Source organism: Ostrea edulis, chromosome 2 (genome assembly GCF_947568905.1).
Source record: "Ostrea edulis chromosome 2, xbOstEdul1.1, whole genome shotgun sequence".
In the NCBI taxonomy this organism is placed as follows: domain Eukaryota; kingdom Metazoa; phylum Mollusca; class Bivalvia; order Ostreida; family Ostreidae; genus Ostrea; species Ostrea edulis.
Window position 1 is genome coordinate 49,397,069 of NC_079165.1, and position 27,313 is coordinate 49,424,381.

General features: G+C 36.2%; 1 protein-coding gene across 5 annotated transcripts in view; it reads left to right on the forward strand.

Moving 5' to 3' along the window:
• Window positions 1-27,313, forward strand: part of LOC125679482 (uncharacterized) — a 109,398-nt gene that overhangs the window by 66,306 nt on the left and 15,779 nt on the right. For all 5 annotated transcript variants that reach the window (XM_048918735.2, XM_056154396.1, XM_048918733.2 and 2 more), the window contains 5 exons: window positions 7,386-7,506; window positions 13,892-14,068; window positions 18,956-19,040; window positions 19,183-20,053; window positions 24,284-25,404. In XM_048918735.2, coding sequence (XP_048774692.1) covers window positions 7,386-7,506; window positions 13,892-14,068; window positions 18,956-19,040; window positions 19,183-20,053; window positions 24,284-25,404 — 2,375 coding nt within the window. The remainder of the gene's footprint in view (window positions 1-7,385; window positions 7,507-13,891; window positions 14,069-18,955; window positions 19,041-19,182; window positions 20,054-24,283; window positions 25,405-27,313) is intronic.

Sequence of the window (27,313 nt, forward strand, 5' to 3'; positions counted from 1 at the left end):
TTAAAAACTGATATCATTGTAAACCTATAACAAAAATTCATTTTATTTTAGCCTTTAATTACACGTAGTACATTTAATATGGTCATTTCAGTACCAACAAATGAAACAAAGTAATGCACGTGCATACACGCGCACGCGTGTCTGATTCTGCACTATTGTTGATGTCATTCAACAGGCATTTGTATCATATACCCACAGTATGAATTTCATAACTTTCCATCAAATATAAGGAAGTTATAGTGATTTTAAAATCGTCCAATCAGAATTCAGAACACGTGCATGCACGTGCTGAGGAGTAGTTCTAATCAGGAGCAATTTGGAAGGAATACCAAGACACACCTAGAACCTAAAAATCAAAAGAATTTGATTAAAAACAAAAACGTTATCGTCCTTTGAAAAATTAAGTTTTGAAAGACGATGCACGCGCATGCGCGTGTGTGTTGGCATTTTTCATTACACCAATATATAGATATTCATATTATCTACCTATGCTGTGAATATCAACTCATTCGCTTCATTCATAAGAGAGTTACAGACGTTTTAGTATTATCCAATCAAAATGAAACGCACGTGCATGCGCGTCCAGATTGGTAATTTTCACCATGCAGATCAGTTAAGGATCTCAATAGCTACCTATGATACGAATATCAAACCATTTCGATGAACAACAAAGAAGTCAGACTGATTACAAAGTTAGTATATGAAAATTTGTGATGCACGTGCATGCGCATGCACGCGCGTGCAGACAAAATGAATATCATTTTTCACATCTACAAATGATATACTATCATCCTACCAAGGTTTCATATCGATCCCGTGTGAATTTCGATTTCGTAAATTTTGTACCAAAATTGCAATGCACATACGCGCGCGTGCATGCACGTGCGGAGAAAATGACTATCGTTCTGCACATCTACAAATGCTATATTATCATCCTGGAAAGTTTCATATTGATCCCTTTTGTACTTTCTGAGAACACTCTCGGACAAAAAAGTCCGGAGAAAAATAAGAATAATAACTAGAAACTTGTTGCCATGGCAACAAGAAGGTCTTCCGTTCTCTCCGTGTCCAGTAGATTACCTTAAATTCTTCATTTGTTATAAAGTGGGGGGAAAAAAAATTCGAGTAATCTCGAAAATTACGAATATCTAGAGTTTGGTTTGATCAATTTAAAATCAAATATCATATTCAGCATTCTATAAAGAGTCTCTATTTATCTTACCTTTATCAAAGAAAAACATTAAAACTAAAAAGTTGAAAAAATCCATTTTTTAAATTCGCTTCCGGTAGCGACCGGAAGTGATGACGACGTACGAAATAGTGCTCACGCAAATCTATAAGTCACGTTCTATCATCTCTAATAAGTCTCCAGTTCATATCTTTAGCCCTTCCTGTAGATCACCCGCGGACAAAGTTCCATTTGAAAATCAGGAAATTGTCCATAACTTGGAACCGAAATGGAATTTTCCCAATTTTTTTTGTGATAAACCACTTTCATAATATAATGCATTTTTCCTGAAAGTTTCACTGAAAACCACTGTATAGTTTTCGAGAAAAATTTGGTCAAAAAAATAATAATAATAACTAGACACGATCTCGTTGCGAGCAACGAGTAGGTTTTCCGTCCGATTTGTTGATGCACTCGGAGTAAAAAAAAAAAAAAAAAGACAAATGAGTCCCAATTTAGTTTCCGACTTTAAGACACTTTAGATATAATCAATTTTTCATATCATAAGCTTCTGAAGCAAAGTTGCGGTGAAATTCGTTTGAAATTCGACTCTCCAGGCGAGCCATAAGGCCCGCGGGCCTATTTCTTGATGTCATTTGTTAGCCCTCTATAGACTCAACAACTTTAGTTCGATATGTTTTTACAAAATATTTACCTGTAAAAAGTTATTGAGATCGACCGATATCGACAAAAAATCGACTCTACAGGCGAGCCATTAGGACCATAGGCCTATTTCTTGATATCAATCGATAAATCTCGATAAACTGAACAACTTTTGTTCAATATGTCCTTACAAAATATTTACCAGTTACAAGTTTTTGAAATCGACTGATATCGACAAAAATCGACTCTACAGGCGAGCCATGAGGCCCACAGACCCATTTTTTGATATTGATCGATAGGTTATGACACATTGAACAACTTTTGTTCAATAATGCTTTTCCAAAAATATGTCGTTTTAAAGATATGAGGCGTCAAATATTTACGATTTTGGCCCTTAAAATCTCTAATTACGTAACATATGACCTACTTTTTGATTTGATAAGATCAAGCTCGTTGAGATGAACATTTCCGCTTCTACAACTTATTATAAAATATTAATAGTTTCTGAGATATTCTCAAAAACATTTGGACCCTTCTGAACCCCTAATTTAAAGGGCCAGCCCGTTTTGCTTGATATCGTAAGAAAGGCCTTGTCATTTTAAACATTTTTTGCTCAACAAGTATTTAGAAATTCTTTACCGTTCTCGAGTTATCTCTACAAGAAATATTTAGGGGCCAAACTGTAGCTCCCTAACGGGGCCACATAGGGAAAAAACGAAATGTACATATTGTTTAGATTATCATTCTGAACAACTTTTGTTCAATAATGCTTTTCAAAATATTTGTCGTTTTCAAGATATGAGGCGTCAATTATTTATGATTTTGGCCCTTAAAATCCCTTATTACGTAACATATGACCTACTTTTTGATTTGATAAGAACAAGCTCGTTTAGATGAACATTTCCGCTTCAATGACTTATTACAAAATATTAATAGTTTCTGAGATATTCTCATAAACCTTTGGACCCTTCTGGGCCCCTAATTTAAAGGGTCAGCCCCTTTTGCTTGATATCGTAAGAAAGGTCATGACATTTCAAACATTTTTTGTTCAACAAGTATTTAGAAATTCTTTACCGTTCTCGAGTTATTTCTAGAAGTAATTTTTAGGGGCCAAACTGTAGCTCCCTAATGGGGCCAGATAGGGTAAAAACGAAATATGCATATTGTTCAGATCATCATTCTGAACAACTTTTGTTCTTTATTGCTTTTCAAAATATTTGTCGTTTTCGAGATACAAGGGGTAAAATTTTTATGGTTTTGGCCCTTAAAATCCCTTATTACGTAACATATGACCTAAATTTTTATATGAATAGATTTGGATTGTTGAGATGAACATTTTTTGTTCTTTGACTTATACCAAAATATTAACGATTTTTGAGATATTTGATCTAGACTTTGAGCCCTTCTAGATCCCTAATTTAAGGGGCTAGCCCCTAAATCTTGATATTTTCGAAAAGATCTCGTAAATGTGCACAACTTTTGTTCTACATGTCTTAACAAAATATTTGCAAGAAAAAAGATATTGGAGGTCAAAAATCGCCGAAATCGGCGAAAAATTTTGGCATCCATTTTTTCAGGTCCAGGCGAGCGTTTAGGCAAATCGCCTCCGGTAAAATCGAATCCCCCACAAATCTTTTAAAATGTTTACTCTATCTTGTGTAGAAATTTCAAGACTCTAGCTTCAAAAGTAACGGAGGAGATGTGTGGACAACAAGGCCCTTCAAAAAGTCACTAAAAGAGAGATAACTCCTGACCGGAAGTGACGTCAAGCACGAAATTTTGCAAGCAAAGTCTCGTCACCAAAAGACATCTTTCCTGAAAATTTCGTGAAAATCGATCGAGAAATGGCTGAGAAAAACGCGTGTACTACCAAGGAAAATAATAATAATAATAATGAAGAAGAAGAACGCGAACAATAATAGTAAGGTCTTCCGCAGGAGACGGAAGACCTTAATAATAATGAAGAAGAAGAACGCGAACAATAATAGTAAGGTCTTCCGCAGGAGACGGAAGACCTTAATGAAGAAGAAGAACGCGAACAATAATAGTAAGGTCTTCCGCAGGAGACGGAAGACCTTAATAATAAGAAACAGTAGAATCACTATAAGGTCTTCCGTGAAGAACGGAAGACCTTAATAATAACTAGACACTCATTACTAGTAATGAGTAGGTCTTCCGTTTGTTCACTTCCGGTAAAGAGTTTTCTGATCCTACTAAAACCATTCAAATATATCAGAGAATGTACTTGAACAATAAATGAGAAATGTATTATCGAATTTTTTACTCATTTCTTGTAACTTCCGGTGACGATCGGAAGTACTATTCAGATGTATTTTCCTATAAATGACAGCGACTCTTTACTGTCTATATTTCCTGAAAATTTCACGTCTCTATCTGAAAGAGTTCTCAACAAAAAGAAGTAGACTAAAGAAAGAAAAAGTAGTAGGTAACTACTGACCGGAAGTCAATTTTGAAAAACAAAATAGTCAAAACTCTAGAAGTTGATTCTATTCTTAAGACACGTGAAAATCATATCAAACACTTCAAATATAAGCGAGATTTATGGGGACAAAGAGACGAAAAGTAAAAAAGTATTTTATCAAGAAACCGGAAGTAGTCATTTTGACTACTGACGGGGTCAATATTCTTTTGACACTTTCAAAGAGAGTTAATAAACTAGTATAGGTTTCAATTTAAAAGAAAAAGTTTGAAATTTGCGATTCTTTCCATCACTTCCGGTGACGACAGGAAGTGACGGTCGACATGTTCAACCCCCTACTGCACACCTACAAATGGAGATTGATCATCCCTGAATATTTGATGAACCTATATTTTACCTTTTCCAAGAAAGATGCTGGACAAAATTCCTTTTGAGAAACAGAAAATCGGCCATATTTTCCGACCGGAAGTGAATTTTGTAAAAACAAAAATAATTATAGCAAGGTCATTTCATAAGACATTATTCCTGAAAATTTCAAGAAAATATATCCTGTCATCTCTGAGAAATCACTCGAAGAAATCGGAAAATCAACATTTTTTCAAATACTTCCGGTATAGACCAGAAGTGACGGACGAAAAAATTGAATGTATGTGTACAATGGACTAATGTTAGTTGATCAACTCTACAAGTTTCAAGCGTCTATCTATATTCATTATTGAGAAACTGAAAAAACAAGGTTTGAATATGTCCACCCATATCTCACGACCGGAAGTGAATTTTACAAAATATTGAAATTCACTCTAGACATTTATAGTGTCTATAACATATATAAAACTGAAATCATTAACTTGTTTCATGACCAAGATTTATGGCACTGAAAAATGAGAGAATGAATAGTCTTTCTTTGATATAACCGGAAGTTGGAAATTCAACTTCCGGTGGGGTCAACATTTTTTGAGAATTAGAACGAGAACTAGTAAACTGATAAAGGTTTCAATTTGAAAGAAAAAAGTTTGAAATTGATGATTTATTTAATCACTTCCGTTGACGACCGGAAGTGACGGCCGACATTCTTATCTCCCTACTGCATGCCTACAAAGTGAGATCTATTAACTCTAAAAATTCGGTGACTCTATCTTTTACCGTTTCTGAGAAAAACGCTGGACAACGAAAACAGCTAATAAGCCGTATTTGCCGACCGGAAGTGAATTTTACAAAAATATTTGACGTTACTCTAGACATTTATAGTGACTATAATATATGTAAAACTCAACTCATTAACTAGTTTCATGACCGAGATTTATGGCACTGAAAAATGAGAGAATGAATAGTCTTTCTTTGATATAACCGGAAGTTGGAGATTCAATTTCCGGTGGTGTCAACATTTTTTGAGAATTAGAACGAGACCTAGTAAACCGAAATAGGTTTCAATTCGAAAGAAAAAGTTTGAAATTGATGATTTATTTAATCACTTCCGGTGACGACCGGAAGTGACGGCCGACATTCTTAACCCCCTACTGCATGCCTACAAAGTGAGATCTATTAACTCTGAAAATTTGGTGACTCTATCTTTTACCGTTTCTGAGAAAAACGCTGGACAAGATATCTTGTAAAAAGACGGAAATTGGACATATCTTGCGACCGGAAGTGAATTTTGAAAAAAATGAAAAAAATGCCTCGAGGTACCATCGTTCTCTATAACCTGTGAAAGTTTCAGGAAAATCCATCCAACGGTCTCTGAGACGAAAGGGAAAAAAAATAAAATAAATAATAATAAACAGTAGAATCACTATAAGGTCTTCCGTCTGGAACGGAAGACTTTAATAAGAAACAGAGTAAAAACAATATGTTCCCAAACTTTGTTTGGGGAACATAACTAGAGATAGTTTCTATGAAAAAGTAATATCTCCCAAGAACCCCAAGTTGGAAGTGCTCCAAATGAAACCTCCTCCCCTTCATGTACTGCATGGTATGGAGGAGAATGTATTAGCAGGAACTTAAACATTATGAGCTCTCATAACTACATAGGAGAAGTGTTCACAAGCTATTTTACATCCTCCACCCCTCTTAGATCCACCATAGCTTTTATATGCAAATAATTGGATCCTCCTGTCCCAACAATATGCACTTCTACAAATGACAATGAAGCATTGTACAAAGTTACAAATCTCTCAGATATGCCATATAGGAGGAGAAGCATTCTCAAGCAATTTTAATATCCTCCATCCCACTTGGATCCACTATAACTTTAGGAAAATAATTGGATCATCTTGTCCCACAAATATGCACATATACAAAGTTTCAAATCTATCTGATAAGCCATATAGAAAGAGAAGTGTTCACAAGCTATTTTACATCCTCCACCCCTCTTAGATCCACTATGGCTTTCATATGCAAATAATTGGATCCTCCTGCCCCAACAATATGCACTTCTACAAATGACAATGAAGCATTGTACAAAGTTTCAAATCTATCCGATAAGCCATATAGGAGAAGAAGTGTTCACAAACTATTTTATATCCTCCTGTCTCTACAATGTGCACATCTACAAATGGCAATGAAGCATTGTAGGAGAATTGTTCACAAGATTTTGTGACAGATGGATGGACAGAAAGTACAAAAACAATATGTCAATATGAAAGAGGGGAGACATAAGTAGTTAGTAAAACACAAATCAGTCAAAAATATTCTTCCACCTGGTCCACATTTTATCAAAGCTGTACATTCTTCCACCTGGTCCACATTATATCAAAACTGTACATTTCAAACTTTTGGATTGCAGCATATTTTTCCACATGGGGGTAACCTTAGGTGACATAGTAATCCAACAAGGTGTGGTTCTTTATTCTGCATTAAACAAGTAAATATGTATTGTTTAACTATTAGAATTTAGCTTAGGTATGGAGAACAGGACGTTTTTTCTACATTTCATAGCCCTTGGGACTGGTGATACTTCCAACTAATATTCAGGTGACCAATAAGGCCTGTGGGCCTCTTGTTTACAGATGGAATACACAGTGAAAAAGTGATACTGAGATCTAAAGTTAGTTCACCTAAGTTTCATGGCCCAAGAACTTAGATTTTGTTTAATGGACATTTTGCTTGTTTCCACAGGTATCTAGTAGTGCTGGATTTCTGCTGGACTCCATGTTCGACTTTGCTGATCGCTTCAACAAACTAAACCTGACGGATGAAGAAATAGCAATCTTCTCTGCCATTGTCCTTTTGTCTCCAGGTAAGATTTCCTTTTCTTTAATGATTATGTGGAATTTGCATAATTCATACTTGAATCATGTACTTATTTTTCCATATCAAAATTTTCCTTTAGAAAGGGGAAATTGAATTGACTGTTGCATTCATTGTTTTATTTTCAAATACAGTTTACAAGGGAATTTTTGTCTTATGTCAATTTCACTTAGATGTATTGTGATTTTGTCCCATTTTAAAGGATTTTCACCACTATTTTTATTGCTTGTAAATATATGAAAATTATGTGTTTTAAATTGTGCCGGTATTATTTTTTTCGATATAGAGCGTGCTTTAGTGATTAATGTGTATTAAAATTGCAAAAAGCCAGATATGCATATTCTCGTTGGAGATGTTCACGTCATTAGTACAGTACATGACACGAGTTTTATGCCTGTTCCATGCAACACGGTGGGAAAAAATTTGCCGAAAACATGGTGGACCTTTAAAATTGTCGGCACCTTTGAAGTCCTATTTTTCCGAGCGAGCTAGACATTGAAGTCCACAGAGGATCTCTGTGGATGCCACCACGCATCTCCGTGGATGTCAAATGTACCTTCGTTGATGCCACCACGTACCTCCGTGTGATAAAACAAAGATATAAAAGAATAATATCAAGAATGAAATTTCCGAAATAATTCACCCAAGTAACCATTTCACATGGCCAACATGCCCCCACCCCATTCATTGTTTAGAAATTAGCTATAAATCATTCAATTCTTGTAATTGTTGTTTAATGATGCATTGGTGTTTTCGGTACATATCTGTATGCAGACTTCCCTGCAGACGTTCATACCTTTTTATGAAACACCCAAATTTTGGACATCCTGTATACATTACAAACACCTGTGTTATTTCCACCACTCGTCGGTACATTTGTTTCACGGCACATGCAGCACAAACAAGTTCACCAAATAAAAGAAGGGTCGTGAACAACGACAATCCCATGCCAGTAAATAGCAGCTCCAAGAAATGTGTACATGTATCATAGGCAGTGGGTTTTTTTAACCTATGGTTTCCACTGTAATTAGGAATAGGTGATTTAGATCTGCTATATACATGTTTACATGTAGTCGTGAAATATAACAAAGTATACAGTTGACAACGATTGAAATAAAAACACAGACGTTTTCTCGTTTATTCAGTGACTCACAAACTTGCCCGCCTTCTGAATGAAAGTTGTAAAACAAACATACATGTGCTAGGTTTCGTTCAGTTATAACATAATACGGGGGTAAAATTCATCTCATCTCCGCTAGCCATACGTAGGATTTAGGTCAACTATGACAAATAATCTTGGCTAGCAAAGATGGGAGGGAATGTCAAGGTAGTCCGCTTGCATAAACATATTTTGAAGGTTAAATCGAAGAATAATCCAGTAAATCCAATGAAGTTGTAGTGTAGTATAACTTGTATTTATTTTATATCTGACTGAGAGGGAGATAAACAGCTAAACAAGTAACATCGTTTTGGGGGGGGGGGGGGGGGGGGGGGGGGGCACTCATTCATTAGTCCTAACTCGGACCAGCCGAAAAATTTAACTTACAAAGAAAACAAATTTGGAAAGAAAGAAATATCAGAATGAAGAGATGGATAATTAACCAGAAAGAAATTGTACTTTCAAGATTTATACTGAATGTTTTAAATTTCCCGTATCTTCACACATACATGTATATTATATTTAATTCATCTAATTTAAAAATGATTTCATATAGAAATTAAAAATATGTTGGTAATCGTAGTGTATATGAATAGAAGCAACTAAAATGCAAATTGTTAAGTCATTTTCATTTATATTAATAGTAATCTTTTTTTCATGAACTAGTTGAACTTGACACGGAAGTTTTACGTCCTTAAATATTGACTATAGGCACGTAGAATTGGAGAGGGTGTAATATGAAAGCTTGAAAGTTAAGAATTTATCCTTGTAGCAAGCTACCCACTGCACAATTTAAGAAATTGAAGTCAGAAGGGGGAATTGAGACAGCTTGAGCGGATGAAGACTTACACACCCACACACATACACACACTCCGCACACATGTACACAATTTAAGGTTTTCATAATCGGATAATTTAAGCACCATTTTACACAAATTAACCAGCAACATACCCCTACTGATACATTCTAAAATATAAGTAATGTTAGCACGGGGCTTTATAAAGTTCAATCTGCAGTTCGGTCATACTTCGTCATTCAAGAAGTTTTTTTTTTTAAACCGCCGCGGTGGCCGAGAGGTTAGAGCGTTCGCCCCGCATGCGGAAGGCTGGGGTTCGAGTCCCGGCCGCGACAGACCTAAGTCGTTAAAACAGGTAGTGAAAGTTCCATCGCCAAACGCTCCGCATAAGGTGTGAATGTCACGGGTCCTCGGATATGACCTTAAAAATGGATGACCCGTGTCACAGTAGGTGTGGCACGCTAAAGAACCCTCACTGCTCAATGGCCGTAAGCGCCGAGCATAGACCTAAATTTGAAGCCTTTCACCGGTCTTGGTGACGTCTCCACATGAGTGAAAAATTCTCGAGCGAGACGTTAAGTAAGATACAATCAATCAAGAACTTTTTTAAATAAGAAAATGTTTGTCACGTTAGCAGGACTATGATCTATGACTATAACAATGACCTGTGTCAAAGGGTTTTTGCCTCAAAAGAACGCGGGGGGAGGGGGGGGGGTCAACTAATCCGTGTATTTGAAATCAACAGAAGTGCTTGGCTTCTTGGGGAAAGAGTGAAATATATTGGGTCAGCCCAAGATGACTGTGATCTTAGACTAATAGATCTGATATCATGCTGACCCAATATATTTCATGCTTTTCATAAGAAGTCAAAAACTTATGTTAATTTCAAATACCCAAACTAGCTAATTGTTATTTAGTTCTATTGTGACAAAGACCCTAGGAATTTGCATGTAATATACTTGTTATACAAAAATCATTCCATTATCCAGACACTCTCGATGAACGTTTTTAAACGTTTTCATTGAACATAAGTCTCGGTCAAATGTAATTAAGTAGCGATTTTAAAAATAAATCATTAGATGGTTTGTATTTTTGCTTCCTTTGATTATGTAATGTATTAATTCCAATTTGTTAATCATTGACAATGCTCCAATTTTTATAATGGATCAAGTTATATTTGGTGAGATGCATATTAACACAATATGATGGAAGTAGTTATGTACCTTAAACAGTGCATTTGTCACACACACAGAGAGAGAGAGAGAGAGAGAGAGAGAGCAAATCGGTAATTATTAAATATCCCTATTACATGTATGCTTTTCATTTACTGAATATACTAATTCGCATTCAAAACAGGAATTGCATGCAGTACATGTTATATTTAAGAATATTTTAATGAAGAAAGGAATTAAAAGACTAAAAGAGAAATTTTCAAAACCAGGTTTTCTCAAAATGTTTGGTATCGTTGGAATTGTCTCAAAATGCTGAAAAACAATATAAGTATCAAGGGGAAAATATTGAAATTTTTTCTTTTAAAATTCCACCTTTATCATGATTATTTAGCCTGCTGCACATTTTCACACCTCCTGCAAGGTGCCCATGGCCACAACCAAGCTCCTATAAGCTGTGTGTATTCGCAAATAACACACACTGTGGAACACAGAGGATCTTCATGGATTTTCCACCGTGGTCTTTCCACGGAGGGGTGTATAAAACTTGTGTCGTGTACTGTATGTGACGTCATACGTGGTCAGTCATGGTGAAGCGAGAAAGCATGAACTCATTTAAACAAGTTGAAATGATGAACCTACATATTGCATTGTAACCCATTATCGGGGGCATTTGTGTTTCACTATCACATCTTTTTCACTGTTGATGTTAAAAATTAAAAATATAACTCATTTAATGTTGACAACCAAAATTTGGACCGTCGACGTCTGAATGCAAGGATAAAACCAATATTTATGCCCCCCTTCAAAGAAGAGGGGCATATTGGTTTGCACCTGTCGGTCGGTAGACCACATGTTGTCCGCTCAATATCTTGAGAACCACTCACTTGATAATAATGATATTTCATATGTGGGTTGGTTATGAGTAGAAGAGGACCCCTATTGTTTTTCAGGTCAAAAGATAAAGGGTTAATCTACTCTGGACATAGGAATATAATCTTGAGAACCCTTTGCCTGAAAGACATCAAACTTGGCACACTGGTACATCCTAAGGAGTAGATGACCCCTATTGATTTTGAGGTCATATGGTCAAAGGTCAAACTGGGCATAGGAATATACTGACCATTCAATATCTTGAGAACTCTTTGCTTGACAGACATCAAACTTGGTACACTGATACATCTTCAGGAGTTGATGACCCCTATTGATTTTGAGGTCACATGTTTAAGGGTCAAACTGGACATTGGAATATACTGTCTGCTCAATATCTTGAGAACCCTTTGCTTGAGAGACATCAAACTTGGTACACTGGTACGTCTTCAGGAGAAGATGACCCTTATTGATTTTGAGGCCACATGGTCAAAGGTCAAGGGTCAAACTGGACATAGGAATATACTGTCCATTCAATATCTTGAGAACCCTTTTAGACATCAAACTTGGTACACTGTTACATCTTCAGGAGAAGATGATGCCTATTGAATTTGAGGTCACATGTTTAAAGGCCAAGGGTCAACCTGGACATAGGAATATACTGTCAGCTCAGTATCTTGAGAACCCTTTGCTTGACAGACATCAAACTTAGCACACTGGTGTATATTCAGGAGAAGATGACTCCTATTGATTTTGAAGTCACATGGTCAAAGGTCAAGGGTCAAACTGGACATAGTAATATACTGTCCACTCAATATCTTGATAACCCTTTTGCTTGACAGACATCAAACTTGGTACACGTAGTCTTCAGGAGAGGATGACCGATATTGATTTTGAGGTAAAAAGTCAATAGTTGAACTGGATATAGTAATATATTGTCGCCTATATTTTAAAAATTATTTGTTTGATTGACACCAAACTTGGTACACTGGTACAGCATAAGGAGTAGATGACCCCTATTGATTTTTAGGTCACATGGTCAATTCACTCTTGACATAGGACAATATTGTCTGCTCAATATTTTGAATTGATGATACTACTATCAATTAAATGATGTGTGTGTATAACCCTTTTCAATTTTGCAGGGGGGGGGGGGGGGGGGGGGGCAGCATATGTGTTTTACAAACATCTCTTGTTTAGCTTTGTTTCTATGTTATGTAAACACAGACTCAGACTCAAGTCTTTTTATGTTAACAAACAAACCAGTGAAACATTAATTTTGTAATTTAACGCATCTTCATTTTGTATAATCATAAATTTTAACTTTTAGATAACACATTTTACCTAAAGCATACCTGAGATGTGATATATATAATAAACTTGGATCAATATCCATTTATTTATTTTGAAATCTTCATGAACAATAACACACCTCAAACTTTGTTTTCAAAACAAACAACTCTCTATAATGAGTTTTGCCCACATAGTAAAAAAAATTGCAACTATATTATATAATGGGTGACTGCCCATCCCCCAACTATTTTTTCTTTATAGTAGTGAATGGGATAGTTATAAGGTAGATGTTATAAATATTGGCCCCATGTAATAAATGACAAGTTCTCCCCTTTCTCTCTATCTCTCTCTCTCTCTCTCTCTCTTCTTAATAATGATTGCTGACAAAATTTCTCTTTGATTTGGCACAGTGGCAGATCCAAACATGTATGACTGAATCTTAAATACTAATGGGATGTCATTGATGTGGAATTTGCATAATTTATCACTTTCAATAGAATCTATTCGCACACACATACATAGCTGCTGCAGCAATTGCCACTTATGACGTCATGACATATCACGTGACTATATAGCTCATTAGTGACGATTTATGAAGCGGAAGATTTGAATATCTGCAGATAAAATGCATGTTTGTATCAATTATTGGGAGTAATGCAACAATATAACAGCAGAAACGTGCTTTATTAAGGTTAAACCTTCTGATTTTATTACATTAAAAATCGTTGTAAAAATCCTTTGAATTCACTCAGTTTTTTTCCTTCAGATTGAAGAGGAAGTTTAAATTTGGCCAGTTATAAATATTTCCATATTACGTAGATTAGGGTTAAAATCATTTTTACTAGCCAAAGGTGACAATCCTTGGCATTCACCAATAGAGAAACTGTGGATCATCACCCTTGGCTAGCAAAGATGGGTGTAAATTGGACAGAACAAAAAATGGAGCAAAAGTACTCCTGTATACAGTATGACAAGGCTGTGTTCTGTATGTAATTATTGCTTGTTGTTGTACAGTGGCATGTGGAGTATCTATCATGATGCTTTGATATTCTTTTGGTTGTTAATGTGTTTCAATGTGGTTTTCAGATCGTCCAGGCCTTAGAAATGTTGAACACTTGGAGAGCTTTCAGATGAAGCTGACTGAGTGTCTGCAGACGATGATTGCAGCCAATCACAAAGATGATAACACTCTGTTTGCTAAACTTTTGATGAAGACAACAGACCTTAGAACTCTTAATACTCTTCACTCAGAAAAATCAATTGGTAAGAAAACTATCTTTAGGTCAGATTTCATAAAAAACAACCTAGGATGCTAAACAAGTAAGTAATAAGCACCCACACTCACAAAAACAAACCTCATCTTTAAATTGTCCCAGTAGATGTTTGCATTATTGACACTTGTCATCATGTCAGTTTTAGTTTTTAGCTCACCTGAATTGAAAGCTCGTGAGCTTTTCTGATCGCCTGTTGTCTGCTGTCTGTCCGTCTGTACACTTTTCATATTTTCAACTTTTCCTCTAGAACCACTAGACCAATTTCAACCAGACTTGGCAAAAAGCATCTTTGGGGGAAGGGCTTTAATTTTTTTTTTTTCAAATGAAGGGCCATGCCCCTTTCAAAAGGGAGATAATCACAAAAATGCAAAAAAAAAAAAGGGGGGGGGGGTGTCATTTAAAAATCTTCTCAAGAAATACTGGGCCAGAAAAGCTAAAATTCATATGAAAGCTTCCCGACATAGTGCAGATTCAGGTGTGTTAAATCCATGTTCCCCGGGGTAGGGTGGGGCCACAATAGGGGATCAAAAATTTAAATGCGAATATATAGGAAAAATCTTTAAAAATCTTCTTCTCAAGAACCACTGGGCCAGAAAAGCAAATATTTACATGAAAGCTTCCTGATGTAGTGCAGATTTCAAGTTTGTAAAAACCATGGCCTCCGAGGGTGGGGTGGGGTGGGGCCACAATAGGGGATGAAAGTTTTACATTAAACTATATAGAAAAAATCTTCTCAAGAACCACTGAGTCAGAAAAGTTTACATTTACATGAAATCTTCCTGACATAGTGCAGATTCAAGTTTGTTAAAATGGCACCTGGGGGTAGAGTGGGGCCATGATATGGGATTAAAGTTTTACACACAAATGTATAGAGAAAAATCTTTCTTCCCAAGAACCATAGGGCCAGAGAAGTCTACATTTATATGAAGCTTCTTGACCAGGGCTCAACATTAATGCTTGTTCGCTTGTGGAAATTTTTATTCGGACAATTGAATATTGATGGGCATTTGTGCGATTGGACAAGTGCTTTTTTATGTAAAGAAGTCTCCAAACAATTTGGTGAAAAGTTTATCAGTAGTTCAGAGTCAGAAGAAATGCATGAAAATGAACTTCGATCCCGATATGAATCGCTATGTAAACTAGCTAAGTCACACTTGATCGAGATCGGTGTTCACTTATTGCGTACTACTTTCAATCATCCATGGATCTTACGAAGTCATTGATTCAAGACAGGAAGTCTAGATAAAATTTTGTTTGATGTGTTTGTTGTTTTCATCAAGTGAATAAGATAAAAAATCAATCAAGCAGGTATAAAAATGGACTATATCTTAAGTAAATTAAATACAGTTTTCAAGTTGACAATATTAGATCTTTTTTGAAAATTTTTCAGACAAGTGAAGTTGAAGTTCGGACAAGTAAATATCTTTGTCTCTTGTCTGAATGGACAAGTAGGAAAAATTAATGTTGAGCTCTGCTCAATAGCCAGAAAAGTTTACATTTACATGAAAGCTTCCTGACATAGTGCTTATTCAAGTTTCTAAAAATCATGGCCACTGGGGCTAGGTTGGGGCCACAATAGGGATCAAAGTTTTAAATGCAAATATGTAGGGAAAATCTTTAAATATGGGCCAAGGTGACCCAGTGAGCGATATGGCCCATTGGCCTCTTGTTTATACATGTACAGCCATCATACAAGGGTTGTAGTATGGTTTGATGCAGTGTTTCTATCTGTCTTCCCCATTTATCAGCACCTTGTGGGTCAGATGAAAATATGTATAAGACTAGTATCATCAAACTTGGTGCACATGTTCCCAAAGATTAGAAGAAGGATGCTTATTGTTTTTCAAAGTCAAAATCAAACTTGCATGTACATGAGTAATTTTTATATGCCTGTCATTAGACGGGATGTATTATGTTATTGCGCTGTCCGTCTGGCTGGCTGTCTGTCTGTCCAAGGTCCTTTTTTCCGTAACAGATGCATGTACAACTTTGAAATTTGGTCACAATATCTCCCACAAAAATTGTAAGAGTGAGTTTGCATCTCAGCTGGATTGATCCATCCTTGATCTACTTTAGGGCTATAAGTAGGTCAAACAGTTTCCGGACTTTTTTTTAGCTCACCTCAAGTGAGCTTTTTTGATCGCCTGTTGTCCGGCCGTCTGTCTGTAAACTTTTTACATATTTGACTTCTTGTCCAGAACCACTAGGCCAATTATAACCAAACTTTGGCAAAAACATCCTTAGGTGAAGGGCCATCCCCCCTTTAAAGGGGAGATAATCAGATAAATGCGAAAATAGGGTAAGGTCATTTAAAAATCTTCTTCTCAAGAGCTGAAGAGCAGAAGAGCTTAAATTTACATGAAAGCTTCCTGACATAGTGCAGATTCAAGTTTGTTAAAATCATGGCCCCCAGGGTTTGGATGGGGTCGCAATAGGGGATCAAAGTTTTACATACAAATATATAGGAAAATCTTTAAAAATCCTCTTGTCAAAAACTACTGGGTCAGGAAAGTGGAAATGTACATGAAAGCTTCCTGACATAGCGCAGATTCAATTTTGTTCAAATCATGCCCCCACGGGGGTAGGATGGGGCCACAATAGGGGATCAATGTTTTACATACAAATGTAATGGGGAAATCTTTAAAAATCTTCTTGTTAAAAAACTTCTAGGCTAGGAAATCAAAATAGATTGGAAACACCAAACTTTGATGAACACTTGATTTTGTAGATCGATTCAACAATAAAAATTAGTGCTTAATGAATATTGATGAAACCACAGTAGAATAGCAGCAGTACTAATGGGGCTAGAATAATATTCATCCCCCTCCTCCCTCTCTCTCTTTCTCTGTATTACGGAGAATACACGTTTTCCAAGTGATGTTTTTACATGTATAAGATTACACTTGCAATATTTATTACATCGCCTCCAGTATTACATTACTTTGTTGTGAAAAATTGAGAAATATGATAATTAGTGATGAAACGATTGTCACCGACAATCGATTGTCGATTGTTTTTGGTTCTTCAATTCCGATTATCGATTTTATTTTTCATAATCGATTGTTGCCCGTACACTACAGGGCTCGAAATTAGCGAGAAATACTCATAAAATGCGAGTACCTTTGAAAAATAGAAAATAGTGGGCACTCGAAAATCTTAGCGAGTGGTGATTTACAAACCATGATCGTATGGTATCCATTTTATACGGTGATATGCTATTCGCTTTTCTTAAACTTGCACTCTGAATCATACAAATGCTTACATGAACGACCGATTTCAACAACCGTTTCTATCCGGATTTTTCTTTTATGATTTTTTTAAGAAACTCGGGAGTCAAACAAATGCTTTAGAGGTCAGACATCGCATTATGATAAAAAAAAATATAGACATGTACCAAGAGTCCAGTCCACTTGTAGGGGTGATTAAATTGAATTCTAAGTACATGTATAAGGTTTTTGTTATTCATTTTTCTAAAGAAAATTCGGAGTCTTATGTTTTACCAAGTCTTCCGGTAATCATTTTAATCAGAATGTCCTATCTACATTAATTTATTGTCACATTGATGTCGGGTTGTAGTGATGACACGAGTGCACTGCTCGGTGCGTAGATGATTATCTTAAAAGTTCATGGGACTCGTGATCATGCTACTTATAAACCATGAGTCCGGGATTCGCTTTGAAAAATCACTTGTGACACCCCTGATGTGGCATGAAATTGGAAGACATTGGATTGACCTGCAGTAAACAGGTTGTGGATTAGAGGTGCGATGGTCAAAAGACCTAGACATTGCACCATATGACTTACGTAACTTAGTGTCTTGTCCAAACGATGCCTGTTGACCCACTAGGCTCAATAATGATGGGGGAATTCATTGATTTAAAAAAAAAAACCTATGAAAAAAGAGCATTGCTTCAGTATTTTTAGTTTAGCTTGTAGGTTTTCATTTTAGCCTGTGGATTTTTTAAATTAGCCTGTGGTAGAAAAAGTTAATTTCGACCCCTGACACTAGTTGATAACTAATCTGAGATTCTTCTGACTGTTAACACCGATTTTATATCGTGAAATGTGCAGGGCTGAATCAAGAGTGGAATCCATATTGAAAAGTGGGAATTCAGCGATACAAGCTATTGTCGCTACTTTGCCTACCTTTTACAGCTTTATTTCGCAGGTTTACTTTCCAAGACGCGAGGATTCAGTTATCGGATGATTATTCTACAAGTTAAGCATGACTAATACGATGCTATTGCCATGTTAAAAGCTCTAACACTGACAAATGAAGCATCACTTTGACTTAGGGCGCCTACTTGCCATTTGATTTCTTTGTGCATGACGTCAGCACACAAATACACAAAATTCCAATCTGCGTCAAAGTAGTCTGACATGATACTCAACCAATAATTGAATCCTATCTAGATCTGCGAAATAAAGTTGTAAAGGGTAGGCAAAGCAGCTGCATCAGCTGAATTCCAACTTTTCAATATGGAGTCCGCTCAAAATCTCGCACGCACATGTCTTGATATGAAAGTCGGAGGAATCTCGGATTAGTTGATAACTTGATATATATATACATACATCCCAAGTCAGATGTCTAGATTTTTTTTCCTTAAAATTAAGCAAATCTTGATTTGTGTCTAGAGAAAACACATTTCATTCCTCGTTGGGCCTAATATAATATAACATGTGTATGTTCAATATAATGTTGCACATATATCTGAACATAAAACTAAAGAGAAATAACCCCAAAATGTAAATACTGATTATATCGATCATTGATATACACAGTTTTTCCTGATTATGAATTTTTTCCGATTATTCAAATCTAATGATAATGGGGTTCCACTGTAATTGACATTTCCTTCAATATTTTTATGAACAGGTCAGAATGAAAAGAATGGATCTGAGAAATCTTCAGAACAGACGACTGGAATTATGGATGTTAATGATCAAGTGGACTCATCTATGTATGTCTCTTCGATTTTATGAACTTATATTGTGATACATGTTTTGTGTTTATAGATGGGTAGAGGCTCCTTATAATCTGGAAAAGATTGCTTAGTTTGTATTAATTCGGAATAATTTTTACCTTCCCTGATTGTTTTACAGTTCTGAAGGATCAACAGTATCAGACAACTCCTCCATACCCACAAGTCTGTCTGGGGCTACTGGGTACGATTCGGGAATCTTTGATGGAATACCCATTGTTCCACAGCGTCACTCCCTGGAGACAACACACCCCCATTTGGTTTTGAAAACGCCATATGGCACTTTTTACCGTGAGGACTCTCTTGGTTACTATGGTCTGGTAACGGATCAACCCATCAGGAGGTGTCACACTTTGGAGCGGGACACCCTCTCGCGGCCACGTCTTCACACAATTGAAGAGCGTAGACGATATACTCTTGATAAAGAATACATGGAAAGAAAGATCCATAGCCTTAATGAAAGATTCCAGATGGAAAAAGTGGCATTACGTGGGAACAGCATGCCACCCTCACTGGCAGGCAGTGCAGCATCAAGCCCTGTTCCGCCACAATTCTTTTTGGACACTAGAAGTCCAGAGCTTAAACCTGTTTCATCAGAATCTCATAGTGCAAGTAATAGCCATAGAGGAAGTCCAATGTTCAGTTCAGACAATTTTATCCCCATTCCGTCAACTTCTCCAAAACCAGGATCCCCCAACTTCCGATCTCGCTCTGGATCCATGGGCATGGATGATTATTCTCAATTGCGTCCAAGGTGTTACAGTTTCCATATGAACAGTGAAGGCAAGGCATCTCGTGATCCTTCACGGGAAGCCCTTCAGGAGAGTTACACAATGTCCGCTGAAATGAGAAGAGGGAGTGTAGGGGCTGTATATGGACTCCACCACAAGAAGAAGTCACTGCTTGTGGATCGTCACCCCCGCTATCTCTCGCGTCTTTCAGACTCTATTGTTAAGAGGGTAGACAAGATTAAAAGTCAAGAGACAAAGAAGGTAAGTATTTTCTGTTTTAAGATACAGTAAAACCCTCTTAATATGATGTTATACATGTATTAATATGATGTTTTACATGTATTAATATGATGTTTTACATGTATTAATATGATGTTATACATGTATTAATATGATATTATACATGTATTAATATGATGTTTTACATGTATTAATATGATATTATACATGTATTAATATGATATTATACATGTATTAATATGATGTTATACATGTATTAATATGATGTTATACATGTATTAATATGATGTTTTACATGTATTAATATGATGTTTTACATGTATTAATATGATATTATACATGTATTAATATGATGTTTTACATGTATTAATATGATGTTTTACATGTATTAATATGATATTATACATGTATTAATATGATATTATACATGTATTAATATGATGTTTTACATGTATTAATATGATATTATACATGTATTAATATGATGTTTTACATGTATTAATATGATGTTTTACATGTATTAATATGATATTATACATGTATTAATATGATGTTTTACATGTATTAATATGATGTTATACATGTATTAATATGATGTTATACATGTATTTTCCAATCTATTTCATCACAGCGGGTCATCATAATAAACAATTCATAAATTATCTATAAATTTTCATACCAAATTATGTTTGCTTTCTCTTGCACATATGTAAGTATGTACATTAGAAAAAGAGACATTGTTTTCAGCTCACCTGAGCTAAAAGCTCAAGTGAGCTTTTCTGATCACCCGTATTCCAGCGTCCATCCATCCGTCCGTCTGTAAACTTTTAACATTTTTGACTTCTTCTCAAAAACCACTGGGTCAATTTCAACAAAGTTGGCACAAAGCATCCTTAGGTAAAGGGAATTCTAAATTATTAAAATAAAGGGCCAGGCCAGGGAAGATAATCAGGAAAAGGTAAAAATAGAGTAAGGTCATTAAAAAATCTACTTCTCAAGAACCACTGGGCCAGAAAAGATGAAATTTATAGATAAGCTTTATTAGGTAGTGCAGATTCTAAATTGTTAAAATCCTGCCCCCCGGGAGTCGGATGGGGCCACAATAGGGGATCAAAGTTTTACATACAAATATATAGAAAAAATCTTTAAAAATCTTCTTCTCAAGAATCACTGAGCCAGAAAAGCTGAGATTTATTAGGTCACCTGAATCATTCAGGTGACCTATTGCTATCTGTTTTTGTCCGTCGTCGTGCGTTAACATTTGAACATTTTCAGCTTCTTCTCTGAAACCCCTGAACCAATTTCAACCAATTTTGGCATATAGCATCTGTGGGTGGAGGGGAACAAAAATTGTGAAATTCGTGGTCCCTGTGGCCTGAGGGGTGGGGCAAAAACCATCAAAATGAGTGTAATTTTAAAAAATCTTCTTTACTCCTGGACATCAAGAAGCCAAACTGTGGGCATAATTATAATGAGCGTTGAGCCCTCTACCAAAATTGTGAAATTCATGGCCCCTGGGCAGGGGTTCTTGTGTTAGGGTGGGGCTCTATTGGTCATATAGTGAAAATGTAGAAATTCTTTGAAAATCTTCTTCTCTGTCTCTGGGTATTAAGTAGACAAACTAATAGCATGGTAATGATGAGCAAGGATGCCTCTTTAAAAATTGTGAAATTCATGGCCCCTGGATCAGGGGTTCTGGTGTGTTAGGGTGGGGCTCTATTGGTCATATAGTGAAAATGTAGAAATTCTTTGAAAATCTTCTTCTCTGTCTCTGGGTATTAAGTAGACAAACTAATAGCATGGTAATGATGAGCAAGGATGCCTCTTTAAAAATTGTGAAATTCATGGCCCCTGGATCAGGGGTTCTGGTGCTAGGGTGGGGCTCTATAAGTCATATAGTGAAAATGCATTATTTCTTTGAAAATCTTCTTCTCTGTCCTTGGGTATTAAGTAGACAAACCAATAGCATGGTTATGATGAGCAAGGATGCCTCTTTCAAAATTGTGAAATTCATGGCCCCTGGGTCAGGGGTTCTGGTATTAGGGTGGGGCCCTATTGATCATATAGTGAAAATGCATTTTATTTCTTTGAAAATCTTCTCCTCTGCTGCTGGGTATTAAGTAGACAAACTAATAGTATGATAATGATGATCAAGGATGCTTCTTTCAAAACTGAAATTTATGGCCCCTGGGTCAGGGGTTCTGGTGCAAAGGTGGGGCTGATTGATTATATAGTGAAAATGCAATATTTCTTTGAAAATGTTCTGTTTTTGTCTGTCGTCGTGCGTTAACATTTGAACATTTTCAGCTTCTTCTCTGAAACCCCTGAACCAATTTCAACCAATTTTGGCATATAGCATCTGTGGGTGGAGGGGAACAAAAATTGTGAAATTCGTGGTCCCTGCCCCCCTGGGGCCTGAGGGGTGGGGCAAAAACCATCAAAATGAGTGTAATTTTAAAAAAACTGGTTCCTTTCGGAGAAGATGACCATTGTAGCTAATAAAATCACAAAGACAAGGGTAAACTGAATAATAGGAATATATACAACTACTCAATACTTTAAGAACCCTTTGCTTGACAGACATGAAATTATTATGTATATTGGTTTTATCTAAGGAGTAAATAACCCTTTTCTTTATGATGTCTCAGACCTAGGTTTTTTATTATGTATATTGGTTTTATCTAAGGAGTAAATAACCCTTTTCTTTATGATGTCTCAGACCTAGGTTTTTTAAAAAGGATTATTGATTGAACATAAAAATGGCACATGTACTTCATGACCACATAGCTATTCAATGTTTCTTCCATCCAAAAGTAAAATTCTTATATTTAAACACAAACCTAATTCAAACATTGGAAGGTTGTTACATGATACTCAGGTGACCTATAAGGCCCCTGGGCCTCTTGTATGAAAGCTTCCTGACATAATGCAGATTCAAGTTTGTTCAAATCATGGCCCCTGGGGGTCGGATGGGGCCACAATAGGGGATCAAAGTTTTACATACAAATACATAGGAAAATCTTTAAAAATCTTTTTCTCAAGAACCACTGAGCCAGAAAAGCTGATATTTACATGAAAGCTTTCTGACATAGTGCTGATTCAAGTTTGTTCAAATGAGGGCCCCCGGGGGTCGGATGGGGCCACAATAGGGGATCAAAGTTTTACATACAAATATATAGGAACAATCTTTAAAAATCTTCTTCCCAAGAACCACTGAGCCAGAAAAGCTGATATTTACATGAAAGCTTCCTAACATAGTGCAGAGTTACGTTTGTTCAAATCATGGCCCCTGGGGTAGGATGGGGCCACAATAGGGGATCAAAGTTTTACATACAAATATATAGGGAAAATCTTTAAAAATCTTTTTCTCAAGAACCACTGAGCCAAAAAAGCTAATATTTACATGAAAGCTTTCTGACATAATGCAGATTCAAGTTTGTTCAAATCATGGCCCCTGGGGGTAGGATGCCCCACAAGGGGTGATCAAAGTTTTACATACAAATATATAGGAAAAATCTTTAAAATTTTCTTCTCAAGAACCATTGGGCCAAAGAAGTTCACATTTACTTGAGTGAAGGGCTTTCAAATTTGTTCAAAGAAAGGGCCATGCCCCTTCAAAGGGGAGATAATCACAAAAATAGGGTTGGGTCATTTAAAAATCTTCTTCTCAAGAATCACTGGGCCAGAAGAGTCAAAATTTGCATGAAAGCTTCCTGACATAATGCAGATTCAAGTTTGTTAAAATCATGGCCGCCGGGGGTTGGATGGGGCCACAATAGGGGATCAAAATTTTGCATACAAATATATAGGAAAAATCTTTTAAAATCTTCTTCTCAAAAACTACTGGGCAAGTAAAGTGGAAATTTACATGAAAGCTTCCTGACATAGTGCAGATTCAAATTTGTTAAAATCGTGGCCGCCGGGGGTAAAGTGAGGCAACAATAGGGGATAAAAGTTTTACATACAAATATATAGGGAAAATCTTCTCAAAAACTACTGGGCAAGGAAAGTGGAAATTTATATGAAAGCTTCCTGACGTAGTGCAGATTCAATTTTGTAAAAATTAAGGCTCTCCATCGGAGTAAGTAGGTAGGGGCCACAATAGGGATCAAAGTTTTACATGCAAATGTTTAGGGAAAATCTTTAAATATGAGCCAAGGGGATTCAGGTGAGTGATGTTTCCCATGGCCTCGTTTTATTTTAGTAAACAGTCCTTTAAAACAAAAGATGTTGTGGTTTTGTTTTTTGCAGCTCACAGATTCTTATGAAAATCTTCCCACTGTTCAGCTGCCTGTTCAGCCAGAACAAGTCACCTGGCTTCCTCCCACCTCATCTAGTCCAGTATCTGCTGCTGCAGGAGCTCCTCATCATGCTCAGAATAACCAAAAAAATCTAGATTCAGCCAGTCTGGAACATCCTCCTGTTTCTCCTGTTGCTATGGATACAGATGAGGATCAGGGAAGTGTAGAGAGTCAGGAATCTAGTTCTGTTTTTCATAAGAAATTTGACAAAATGAGGAAGCACTTGATTTCTACCGAAAGTGAAGAAACTGAAAGAAAGATAAAGACTGAGAAAGAGGAGGTAATGATTGATGATGACACAAATGTCTCCACTCAAGATAATCCTGTTAACGAAAGAAGTGATGAATTCCAAGCATTTGATGACATACCAAATAAAGACCTAGAAAGATTAAAGATTAATGATGATACTAAAGATAAGAAGACCAAATCAGCAGTTGAGAGTCACCCACAACTACTAGCACACTTAAACTCTTCTGCTCCGAATCTACAGATGGGATTCTTGAAGCTTCCACTTCAAGTGTCTCCCAAACAGACAACTTCATCATCTCAAGTTTTGCTAAATATTCCTAAGTATAGTGGCAAACCCTCTACTGTGGCCAAAGAATTGCCCACTCTTGCTTCTCAGTTGAGTAGTGCTCCTCTCAATAGCACCTCTCCTTTCACTCGAGTTGTGGATCAAGGAAACAGAAGAGACAATATGCATTCAGAAACTATGAGCCACTTGAAAGACAAACTCATGCGCAAATATGACAGTATGGAAAATTTGGACAAAATTGGTCGTATCCCATCCCATCAGTCCCAGCAGGTCAGTGAAAATGACAAGCACCCAAAGATCTCATCTGCCTCCAACCCAAATATTCCTGCCGAGCTTTACCCACCAGGCATGTGTTCTAACAATATCAGCGGGGTTTTCCCTCAATCAGCCATGCCAATAATGCATCCTGCCTTCTTGGGATCACCAGGATCAGGATTTGTTCCCAGGATGTTTATGATGCCTGGTTATAACCAGCACTTGGCAGGAATGCAACAGTTGGCACAGATTTATGCTAAAAATGTGGATCAGGAGAGAAGGTTTGTTTGTCTTCTGACATTAGGTCAAAGGTCAGCATATCAGATATATTCTATAGCTAGTGATGTATTTATTTGTTGGTGAATGGAACATTGACATTACAAATTCTATAGTACTCTCTCATCTCAGTATATCGCCACCCATCAAACTCGCCTATTGCCATCCGTTTTCAGGTACAAAAGGTCAAATTACAGATTTACCTTTATACATCCCCCCATTAACAATGCTAACATGATAGGATCTGAAGCCATAACTATACATGATAGTTATGACCATGTGTAGTGGTGAATCATATCAAACATAAGTCATTGTGTGCCATGAAAATAAGTACATTGTATAGGTAATTGCGATAATAACTTGAATATTTATCTCTAAATTAAAACTGTATGATCCGATGTTCATGTATTATTTTTGTACATAGTTACTTTCAAGCAGATTAATTGGTGTTAAAAGTTATTAACTTTTCCTTAATTACATGCTTGAAAACATTTGCAAACAGTGAGAAGATTATTTAGAAAGTAAACATAGTGTGGTACATATAAAATCATCCAGAACACCTCAGGCCTTTCACTGAAAACACGGTGTTTTTCGGTGTCCAGATGACACCCATAAATTATACATTGTGGGCGTCAATAAATAGCCCCACGTCAGGAGAATCCCAACATGATGTATTAACTCTGATGCAACTGTCTAATTTTAAGGCTGAAAGGGCATAAAACAATGAATTATGAAGAGATACATGATATTTGCAATTGGTTGTCGTCCAGCGTCGTGCGTTAACAATTGAACATTTTTAACTTCTTCTTGATAACTACCAGTTTAATTCTTTTCATATTTGGCATGAAGCATCTTTGGAACATGGGGGACATATATTGTTAATTTCAGGATTCCAGCTCCCCTGGGGCCCTAGGGGCGGGGCAAAAACTGCCCAAAATTGACCAATTTTCAAAGAACTGCACACATGTAAGAAAAACTAAATGCATAGTGATGTAGAGCAGGAAGGCCTCTACCAAAATTGTAAATTTCATGATCCCCGGGATAGGGGTTTTGACCCCAGGGCGGGGCCAAACTTACTATATAGAGTTTATGTGTAAAACACTTAAATTACATATTCTGTAGTGCTATTGATAGGGCGAATATTTAAAAAAGCCGGGTTTTGTTTATTTATTTTTTTCATAGTTTATTCATTTTTTGTTATTAAGATATCAATTCAAATAAATATGTTCCAATTACTTATGACTATCACTTATCACTCATAGTGTAGAAAAATCTAACATATGAGGATATGGTGTAGTGCAGTGGAATTTTTAAAAAGCGGTCATGAAGAAAATAATTGTAATTATTGAATGACCGGTGAACTTGGAGCTTGATGCAAAATAACCCCCTCCTCGCTACACACAAAATATTACTTGGTTTTATTTCACATTCAAGATAATAGACATTAGAATGAGAGAGCTACTGAAGCATGATATCACTACATTATATTACATTTAGTTTATTTCCTGTATATTTTATATATTAAACATTAGGTGACAATTATAATTTTAGAATCATTGGCCGGGAAAATTCAAATATATATCAAATAATGAATTAAATACCGTATACAGTTTATAGTTTTCTGATTTTAGCTGTGATGGCGTAAAAACATTGAAATAAAAATATATTTTTCAAAAGTACGACCGTGTATTAAAGAAATTATACGTTTTAGGTGTACGTGTATAATGAATTTTGAAATCCTTCAGTATTATTACCAACATAATGTAATTATGTTGTCGTTATCAAAATTTCGTTCTGTCTAAATTGATTCTAAATTTACAACATTTCTATCAGGTTTTCCTTTTATCGTGAAGATCATTTATCAGGTTTTGCGTTTATCAGGTTTATCGTGTATCCTATCGTATCATGCATGTA